General features: G+C 40.9%; 1 protein-coding gene and 1 long non-coding RNA gene across 2 annotated transcripts; one reads left to right on the top strand and one right to left on the bottom strand.

The window, feature by feature from the left end:
- Nucleotides 1–700: 700 nt before the first annotated feature.
- cfap91 (cilia and flagella associated protein 91) lies at nucleotides 701–9,619 on the bottom strand. Its single transcript, XM_086051330.1, has 17 exons — nucleotides 9,025–9,619; nucleotides 8,851–8,921; nucleotides 7,843–7,988; nucleotides 7,681–7,764; nucleotides 6,908–6,961; nucleotides 6,663–6,838; nucleotides 5,523–5,700; nucleotides 4,993–5,150; nucleotides 4,732–4,905; nucleotides 4,269–4,408; nucleotides 4,115–4,204; nucleotides 3,960–4,031; nucleotides 3,735–3,881; nucleotides 2,698–2,919; nucleotides 2,486–2,634; nucleotides 2,291–2,382; nucleotides 701–1,326 (listed from the first exon to the last, which is right to left on the bottom strand). Exons 1-17 carry the CDS (start codon nucleotides 9,104–9,106, stop codon nucleotides 1,151–1,153), a joined length of 2,211 nt encoding a protein of 736 aa, XP_085907456.1. The 5' UTR covers nucleotides 9,107–9,619; the 3' UTR covers nucleotides 701–1,150.
- On the top strand, nucleotides 2,195–5,654 carry LOC147136357 (uncharacterized). The gene is made up of 3 exons (XR_015089516.1): nucleotides 2,195–2,372; nucleotides 2,463–3,937; nucleotides 4,036–5,654. It is a non-coding gene; the product is annotated as an uncharacterized LOC147136357 (long non-coding RNA).
- Nucleotides 9,620–10,582: the final 963 nt, after the last annotated feature.

Raw genomic sequence — 10,582 nt, 5'->3', positions numbered from 1 at the left:
GAAATGAACACAACTCGTGTTTTGTCTTCATTATGCCAACAAGCCTTCGTGAGTTTCCTAAAAACAGATTCCATTTGTTTTGTTTTTTAATCGCATATGGAAATTCTAAATTAAAAAAATCTTTTTGAATTAAACAAGTGAAATTAAATTAAATTAAAAATAATCTTAAAAAATTTAAGAAAATTACCTAAAACTGTTTGCCTTTGAAAAGAAAAAAATAATAAAACTGTAAACTGTTATTAGTTGATCCACTCAGTCAGTTTGTTTAGGGAGGAAAAAACAATATGACGCAGCATCAGGAGCAACCGGGTGTTCAGTATCTTGCTCAAGGACATTTTGACAGTCACAACAAGGGTTGAGGATCAGAACCCACAACCCTCAGGCTGGGAGATGACCACTCTACAACTGAGCAATGTTGCCCCCTGAGAGAAAATAAATCCAGGTGTCTTAAAGTGATTACATTTTTCAAATGCTTAAAATACTCAGAAGAATTAAAATGAAGTTCATATTTAGTTCTGTTAGGCGGGTGCGTCTTGTTTTTTCTGTTTGTTTTTTTTAAGTTCATATTGATAGGTGGTGATTGTGCACTTAACATTCCTATTACACTTTGCAAAATAAATACGGATCCATGAAAAACAAACCCCCAAAAAAACTACTGCAATTAGTAAATAAGTGTGATAAAGGACTCAAAGAACCCGAATATTTTTGCATATTTTATTGTGATGTTTCATAGAAGCAGTTGTGCACACATTCTGGACTAGGGTACAAGAATTACTTTGTCCATTTGTATCTTTCCATTTTAATGCGAGCATTTTGACATGACCCATTTTGAATGTTTTTGAGGGCACTCGGGGAGTTTTCAGGTGGAAAGTGAAAGCGGAGCTCGTGGAAAGAAGCGATTTCCTCAAGAAATCGGAAGCACAGATAACGTGGTGAGTCATTTGCCTATCACAGTTAATTTTCTAGATTTGGTTATCGTAGAGAGCTAGGCAATGAAAGCTAAGTGCATAGAATCCTACTCAGATCACCCTTAGCTTTAACGTTCATTCTGCAAATCCTTTTAGGAGTAATCGTGTATGATTTGTGGTTCAAATGTTTGACTTCCTCTTGAGGTTTGGTTTTACAATTTCCTGGTGGGCCGTCTAAGTGACTATTTGTCTGTGCTGTGACCCGGGACCAGCATGTCGTCCAGGACCTGCTGGGCGGCCACATCGGAGGGGCGGGTCACCTGCGGGGTGCCCATTGTGCTGGCCACGATCTGTGGCTTTGCGTTGCCCTCCACAATGCTGCGCACCGCCAGCAGATGTCTGCGCTGCCTCTCGTGCACTAGGAGAGCGGGGAAACAAAAGAACAATGTCAAGATGTTGTTCAGATGACATACAGCACAACATCCAAAGTTCACTAGTCCTGAGCACGTATCATTTTGCATTGGAGTACACCGTAGGGAAAGTGCCTGTAAAAAGCACGGCTGGGACAACTGTGATATTAATGTCAAAAGTCCTGTCAGATGTTTTCGTCTAAAATTGGGTAGTTAAAATGTATTCATTCTTGTTTTCTAATTATCTTTAAATCTTTCAATAATTGGTTGATTAATTATTCATAAAAAATGATATACAAAAATACATTGGAAATATAATTGTATATACACCTCAAAAGTTTGGGGTCACTTGTAATTTTTTTCTTTGGTAAAGGCATGTTTTTTTTTCAATGAAATTGGTCACTTCATTATAATTATCAATGATAGAACAAAACATGAGATTTCAATATTTAATAAAAAGCTATAGTACAAACTTTCACAGTCAGGCAGAAACCCTGTCTATATCCAAATATGAGCAATTTCATATTCTCCCATAAATCGTTACTGTTGATCGTTCCGACAACCGTATGTTATTTTTACGCATTATTAACCAACTGAAAGTGTTGAAAATATCTTAAAAAATCTATTTGACGCTTTAACACTTGACAACTGCCTGAGAAATGTTGAACTGTGTAACTCTACCACTTCCTGAGTTTACCTCAAGATCGAAAGTGTATATTTTTCAGACAAACACAATACAGTGAAAAGGTCAGATACAATCTGAGTAAGGCTGTTTCGTTCAAAAGCGACTATTTGTCATGCTTCGTTTTAGAAGGAATTTGCGGGCACTATTACGAATAAGGTTCATAGGTTTCATTTACACTGAAATGAACTTTTCTACCATGTTCAGATTTATCGAGATGCACCTGTACATTCGTAAGTTGTTCCATTGTTTGGAAATGTCTGCCAATATTCTCGATGACGGCAACAAACCTCTCTGCCTGACTCTGATTTTCTCCACTTCAGGAATGAGGAAGCCGTAGACCAACTCCGACACAATCTCCTCCGACTGAAGGTTGTTGCGGCTGCTTGTGCAAATAAGAAAACTGACTCAGTCACATGCTTTTTTTCCTCTTTTTTTTTTTGCAAACTGATATCTTTGCAGATGTGTCGGCAAGGGTCCGTCACCTCTCCTCGATGGCGTAGGCGATGTCGTTGACCTCCTTGGCCACCCTGCGGATCTCCTCTCGGGCCTGCTGGTCTGCCGTGATCTCCATGGTGTCCAGGATGATGTCCTCAAAGTACAAGTCCACCGTCTCCTGGTGGACCTTCACCACCTACCCACACACGCGCACTTGTGCCATGATCCGCCTTAGCGAGACTTTTTGCAGCCGACGTACTTCTCTGAAGATCTGGTCATCCTCCCGACGGCGCCGCTCCTCCGCTTGCCTCCTGCCGCTCTCCTCGGCCTCGCGCCTCAGACGCTCCCGCTCGGCCAGCAGCGTGAAGGCGTGGATGCGGCGCTCCTCCTGCAGACGGATCAGCTCCTTGGACAGGGTATCGAACACGTACTCCAGCTCGGCGCCCACGGCGGCGGCGTGATGAGCGTCCTCGCGGGACCTCTGCCAGGGAAGGAGAGACGGTTGTAGGTAGAATTAGTACGCTGGGTAGAGTCAAGTACTGGGAAGATGCGCTTGAGCCGCAGCCTAAAAATGTAAAAATGTGTCATGAAAAAAGATTTTGAATTGCCTACAGATGCCGCAAAATGGCAGCCCAAAAAAAAAATAATAATAATTCGAGCAGTTCTCTGGCACAAAGATGGCACCAAAGCACTGCTTTTCTCATAATGCACTTCCTCTCAATTGAACAGTTATTGGCTGTCCCAAGGCACTGCTTTTCTTATCAAAGCTCTTCCCCAGTAAGATGCTGCAAGACGGCACCATGGCACTATTTTGCCGGTAGAAGCTCCTCCCCTCGCTTCGACATAGTTCCTTGGCAGGGAGATACTTGCAAGATTGGCACCAAGGCACTTCTTTTCTTACAGAAGCTCTTTCATTCACTTCACCATATTTCCTTGACAGCAAGATAGCACTCGAGCACTACTTTTCGAAGAGAACCTCTTCCCCTCACTTTTCAAGATAGAGTAGGTCATTAGTACTAGATGCCACAAAAGGGTGCCAAAGCACTACTTGTCTATTAGACAACGATTTCACCTGAAACAACTACGGGATTTCAAAGGAGCAATATAACAGACAAACCAATACAAAATGATAGGAAGGGAAGAGCTAACCTGCAGTGAGTGGTAGAGGTTGCAATACAAAATAAAAACTGTATTAATATATTTTTTTTAAATACTAAAGCTATATCATCGCACATTTTATATCATCGTAATGACCTTTTAAAAACACCCTCGTCCACCTGCAAATCGTGGCAATACCTCGAGTCGCATCTTGTCCCTCTCCTCTTTGAGAGCCATGACCATCTCTTTGTCGGCCTTCTGCATCTGCTGCTCCTCTGCTCGCAGGGCGTGTGCCGTCCTCAGCTCCTTGATGAGGTCCAGGTGGTTCTCTTTGCCAGTGAATATCTGCACGGAGGCGTGCGCGCGCGTGAACAAGAGCCGGGCATGAAGCTGCCGCCAGCGTAGGGGCATGCTAGCACGCACCTCCGTTTGGATGCTTCTTCCCCGAAGCAGTTTCTGCAAATGGATGACTGCCAGCTCCTTCTCCTCTTCCCCCTAGAGAGCAACATGACAACTAAAATGGGAGACTTAGAATGATCACCGTTGGATGCGTGCATGTGTCAGAGAAGTGAACTGGCCTCTGGAGGTGCCTCCACAGTGGGAGTGACAGGACGAGGAGCAGGCTTTTCCTTCTTGACAAGGTATTTCGCAATCTCGTCTTTCAGGTTCTACATAAATATGATGATCGGTGAGCGGCGGAGGCTTACAAAGATGTGCATTTCTTTTAATGACCTTGTACTTATCCAACAGAATGCTTCTTCTGCTCTCGGGGGGCTTGATGATGACTGTGCTCATGCTTAGTTTGGGTTTGAGCTGTTTCTTCTGCTGTTTGAGAAATGCCTCTGTGGGTCTCTGCATTCGGTTCAGCAAACCTGGCAAGGACAGTTCAACTCAATTTGTGATTGGATCGCAACAACACTGCACTCCAAATATCGGCAAAAAACTTTTTTTTTTTTTTTTTTGTTAAGTTCACATTACAAAATAGAGTTGGGTGCAGATTCTGAATTTGAATCACATTTGGAATTGAAGCCATTTTTTGTTTCAATCAGACTATACTATACTAAATTGAATCCAAATCAATTCACAACTTTTCAGATGACAACCATGAATGTACAGAAGCGACATTCCAAATTTCATCGCAATTTCTTATCTCTTGGCTCAAACCAAAAGCTACGCAAACATTTTCAATACACACCATCGTACGTCTCCACATGTTGAATTTCGTGACCCGCTGTCTTCTTGATGAAGTTGTTGCCGCATGCTCGCGAGGCGCACGTCAGAGAGGAGTACACCGTGTAGTCTTTGCAAGTGCCCAGCTGCTTGATGTTCTCCTCCATGTTCCTCCGCTTGGCCTCCAGCTTCCTCATTGCTGCATACACATTTTTTTAGGAATCATTTTCAGTCAACGACAAATTTGAACAACATTCGTTCCACTGCGGCAATGCTCCGGCCCCACATCTCATGTGGTTCTTGTCCACTTTGTGGAGCTTGCTCTCCTTCTCCTTGAGCAGCTTGGAGTAGATGTGGTTGAGCCTGTCTTTGGTCAAGGCCACCTGAGCCTCGTCCTTCTGCTGCAGCATCTCCCCCAGCACGGCCAGACGAGCGTCCTGCAGCCTGCAGACGACATTGTGGTCAGTCCGACATGGCTACTGCTCATTAAAAACAAAACAAAAAAGTTTGTTCAAATGTAATCAGACACATGGAAAAATATTTACAGCTTACATACAAATGAACAAGTAAATGACATCATATTTAAATGAATGTACAGTGTTAGCGTGGGGACAAATATTTTACAGTCGAAATATAGCTGCTGTCTGTTACGCCGGATGCCCCTTTAAACAATCATCAATGGGGGTGGATGGAAAATTTTTGTAGGTGCTACCACAATAGTCATGATTACAAAGTATTATAAATAATAATACACAATCAAAAAATAGCCTCTTAATAACAAATAAGGCATTGAAAGCAGTCAATAAAAGCCTTTACTTCTGTATTTTTCCTTCTCTGAAGGCCCACTCTTTAGCTTCCATTTCTTCCATCATCCGCCTCCTTTTGCGCAGAAGATTCGGGTCGTTGAGTGCAGGAAGCCTAGCCTCCCAGATCCGTCTAGCACGCGCCCGCTCAATCATTTCCACTTCTTCAATACTTGCAGGCAGGCCTCGCTCTGATGGGAAAGGGCACCTTATTACCGCATGGCTTAATAGTCAGATACATACAGTGTAAGGAATGGATCTAAAGCAGGGACGGGCAACTTAAATGATGGAGGTGGCCACAATTTTTCATCAATGCTACTGGAGGGCCACATCGGACCACACACATCCTAACCGAAATGATATAAATGACATTTTGAATATGGAACAAAATACGTGCGTTGTGCTCTGCAAATATTTAGGTTTTCATTAGTGAATTTCTCAATGCATTTTAAAAAGATCCAGCCTTCAACAACAAACCATTGGAAGAATCAAAACATAGCCACATACTGTGATTTCCCCCAGGACCCCCCCCCCCCTCTCCAATATTTTTTTTTCCCCACAAAAATGTACTCAGTACAAAATTGTAATATTAGTGAGGCACAATGTTTCTTCTGCAAGTCATTCCAACTCCGCACAAAATTATTAGGGCCTGCTCTAATTGTAGTACAGGGCAGTGACTCGGTGTAAGCGAAACTAAGCTAAGACTGCCATCAAATGGTGAATGGTGATATAAATTAAAACTATCCAGTGGAAAACCGCTATTCACGGGGATAGAGTCCAGGTGGCTTGAGAATAGTGAAAATCTGCGTACAACTGATGGCCATTAAAATGTATTTGGGGGGGGGGACCAAATGTTTTTCTAACCCCCCCCCAAACACTGATAAACCTCCAATATACATTTTTCCAAAAAACAGAGGTCTGTTTTTAAAAAATGCCCACAAATAAGTGACTTAGCGGGTGCTGAGCCATAAGTATTTGGGGGTACACTGTAGTAGAAGAACCTTTATAATCCACCCCCCAAAATGTTTGTTTCAAAAGGAGGGTTGAATCAAGGGACCACTCAAAGTGTAGTCCCGCTAGCAGGGTGCCAGTTGCCCGTCCTGACCTACAGTGGTGTGTGTGTGTGTGTGTGTGTGTGTGTGTGTGTGTGTACCCCAAGTGAAAGAAGCCACCGCCAGCAGCTCCGAAGGGGTGGTCCCGGCGCGTAGCAAATAGTCCGGGGTGTACGGGTCCGTCTGCGCTTCACTCTCCCTGTAGTCTGTCTGTACAGCCACAGTGAAGTGGGTGGGAACCTCAGCATGATGCTTGCTAGTGGCTTCTAACTCCTCCCTGACGAGGATGGAAAAGGGGAAACTCCTCAGAAAACATCAAATAAAAGTAACTGTGTGTTGAACTTACTGATAACCATCACGATTCACATCTAAGGGAATCTGTTGCACATATGGAAGAGGCCTGGAAGAAACACAATGGAGTCAATCAGAAAGACAATCAATCCTTTTTCTCAGGTTTCATCATGGTCCACTTTAAGTGTGAATTACACATTCACTGGTCACTTTATTAGCTACAAAACTAAGAAATGACTTTTGACTTCTTTCCCGGTCACCACAGCGACTTGCTCACATGATTTGTTTGACAGTTTTTACACTAGAGACCTTTTGTGACGCAGTCCACCCAATTTTATCCGGCAGTGGCTTTGAGTGCGCTTACAAGGTACACGAATAAGCTTTAGCAATGACTATTGAATTACAACCCAACAACATGATTACTATGTATTGAGGGTGCAGTAAAAAAAATAGACTTAATGAAAAATCTCTATTGTAAGCCTTGGTGATTTTTAATCGATTCACACTGCTCAAAAATGGATACATTTTTTCACATATATTTTGAGGTGTCACCTCGGCCTGCGCTGCTTCAACTTGTGTGACTCTGTACAGGACACTAGCTAGCGTGTTAGCCGAGGTGTTTGAGCAGTGGCGTCTATTAGCAACAGTTAGTTATATTTTTACTTATTTTCTAACATTCTCAGTGAATATGTACCATGTATTGTTTCTTTTTTTTGTATCTCATTTATTCTTTAGTAGTTATTGTGTTTTGCAAGTGTACTTAATGAAATGGCCAGTGAGTGTACCGGTATGTTAAATTTGGAGTGTCAGAGAGAGCCAAGTTCAAACCTTTTACAATATTTCCAGAGATCAGCCCCACTCGGCTCACACGTTTGTCTTTTTTTCATCATGGGCTGAATATTTGGAATAAATCTGTCAATGAAGACAATCATAAGTGACACCAACTTTCAATGCTAAAATACAATGTGTGTTTGTGTGTATTTGTGTTACCCAGCCAGTTGCTGTAGGGCCTGCTGTCGTTGTTCTGCGTTGCCACGCCAGCGACGGTCCACAGAAAGTGGCAATGGATCGGAGGGGTCCAGACGAAAGGTGACCCTCTCATTGTTGAACATGGTTTCAAACTCCGGCAATTTTCTCTGCAGATAAATACATACAGAACAAAGCTATTCAACTATGAAGGCTCTCCCTAGTCGAGGAAGAGTTCATTATGAGTATCGAAGATAACTGGAATTCTGCAATATGATGTGACAATAATGAAAGAATTATATTACTTAAAATACAAAAGAATAACAATAAACACTGAGAACACGTTCACAAAGTCACATTAAATACTACAAATAACACAAAAAATCAACACAATCTGAAAAGTGTGTGAAATTATTTAATAATAATCATAATCAGTTTACATTGTTGGATTATTGTTATTTTATGTTAAATGTTCTGTAAAGCACTTTGTTACAGCTGGAGCTGTTGTGAAAGTGCTATATAAATAAAAATGTATTTATGTTGTATTTTAAAAAAATATTTACAAAGGAGTTTCTGCAGGGAGCGGTTATGTCACTCACTGATTTTGTTTTTACAGAAGTATCTATAAAAAATGCTGATTATTATTACTGTTTCGGTTGGAATTTCTTTATTATAACCTGTTATTGAACTTTTTTTGTCTGGTGTGGCAGGCTGGCAGCAATATGCTTCCTTCTGTATGATCTAATCGAAACGATGTATAAAAAAATAAGTGTTTCATAATTTGGATAATAATGGTCACTTTTATATGGCCTTTGATGAATTTGAAATATTTATTGCAGTAGTTTGCATACTAGGTGATATTTTTATAGTGTGAAATGTCATTCATACATCCCTGATAGTTCCATTCGAAACTGAGCATTATTATCTCTGTAAAAGCAGATAGATCTAGGTTTGTACTGTACAACATTAACTCTAGTGCAAGTGTTTTGACCAGTGGCTGTATTTTTCTTTTTCTTTTTTTAAGTTACTTACAACTCGCTCCTTAAAAGACTTAAAACTGGACTTGACATGGTCGACCTCCGAAGAAACGAAGTATATCGGCTCTGCGGCACAGAAAAGACATTTATTACAACTTGCAAAGCCATTTCCCTCAAAACAGTAGCTTGTTGCATGAGCTAGCTAGCTAAATAAACGTACATGACTTACCATACAAGTAGTCATAGAGACGCTCCCTCTTGGCAACTCTAGCGTCAGTCAGCTTGGGAATGGTACGAGTGACGGTTGTCATTTTAAATATTGACTTTATCAACAAAAACTCGCAGCCGGTGTCTGTCGCAAACGGCGCTATTGAAGTCTCAATGTAAAGTAGTGTATTTAGGAGTAGACGCTTGACAATAGGATACGTTCTCTATGACGTCACCAACCTCGGGAAATGTATACACTGAACGTTAATATTTTAATATGCGTTGTGATATCATGTGGAGCTTTTTTTTTTTTTTACACGTGGTGGTTTATTTTGGCATGTATAAACAAAAAGCGTTTTCGTGCACGGTGCATCCTGAGATAGCGAGCAACAAGTAGCGCTTCCCCGCTGTGTAACCATGGAAACTGTAAACTTGAAACAAGACCAATCAATTAGCACCGTTCAACGGCAGTTTGAACAGTTCAGTATGAAAGTGAGATAAACCATGTCGTATGACTTTCATTCCTGTTGGGAAATGTGCGTTTTTCTCGATAAGAAAGCTATCATTACAAAGAACGTCAAAGAGGAAGGGTCAATTACCACTCCCAGGATGCACTTCGGCAAAGGCCAACCAATGAAGAAACGTTTCTTCTTGTTATATCAAAAGTTTAAAACGCCCCCAAAAAGTTAAAACCCAACTCTTTAAATTTCGTAATTAAAGTATAATACAATAATATTGATAATATAATAAACAAATAAATCGTAATGTAATAAATACAATATGTAACTATATGATACCAATCATTAAAAATAAGACTACATTTTAATTGAATTTCAATTCAGAGTTATGCAATTTAGTTGTTTGGTTTAGTAGTGTGTGTTTAGTTCACTCACAGTCAGTATAATGTCATCTATAATGTTTTTAATTGAAACGTTTGAACAATGTTGGCAACTGACACAAGGTTTGATGTGTCTTACTTTTTCCCTTTCACAAAAACATAGTTTAGTGGGGAAAAAAATAAAAATACTTCGAATAAAATGTAGTCAAACTGTCATTGAAGTCTGACATTAATATACAAATTGGGAAATGAGAAAATACATGAAAACAGAGAAATACATGAAGGCTATTGTGTTTTGTTATCTCCCAAAACACATTATCCTTAATAACAGGATGTCAGTCTTATCCAAGCATCTCAGTGTATATATACACACACACACACACACACGCACACCCCCACACACGCACACCCCCGCACACACACACACACACGCACACATTCCTACGCCTGTCAATGTTGCAGTTATTGTGTACGTTTTTATTCTCTTCCCTAAAGTCAAATTTATCTCAACATGTAAAGTGCCTTTTTTGGCCCAGCGGAAACTATGCTGACCTAAGCAACTAAAAAGCTGTGATGTCTTGCAAAACAAGAATGCCAACTCACAGTCAGCTGAAGCTCTGTGGACTCATAATTAGGAAGATGTATTAAGTCTCAACACACCACGCCAAAGAAAATATATGCCTTTTGTCATTTTGGCTTACATGAAACTTATTTTCCAATGTCCTCTCTCACGTCTTGGTGC

The sequence above is a fragment of the Filicampus tigris genome, chromosome 14 (genome assembly GCF_054856515.1).
Source record: "Filicampus tigris isolate MCC_2025a chromosome 14, RoL_Ftig_1.0, whole genome shotgun sequence".
Lineage (NCBI taxonomy): Eukaryota > Metazoa > Chordata > Actinopteri > Syngnathiformes > Syngnathidae > Filicampus > Filicampus tigris.
Note: the sequence above shows the minus strand (reverse complement) of the source record. Positions and strands in the feature narration are given on the sequence as shown.

Excerpts from the sequence above, each read along its gene's own strand:
- cfap91 (XM_086051330.1), bottom strand. The coding sequence starts at position 9,106 with ATGACAACCGTCACTCGTACCATTCCCAAGCTGACTGACGCTAGAGTT. Across the intron at positions 7,989-8,850 it reads AGTCTTTTAAGGAGCGAGTT|AGAAAATTGCCGGAGTTTGA; the intron begins GTAAGTAACTTA and ends ATTTATCTGCAG. Across the intron at positions 6,962-7,680 it reads CTCTGGAAATATTGTAAAAG|GCCTCTTCCATATGTGCAAC; the intron begins GTTTGAACTTGG and ends TGTTTCTTCCAG.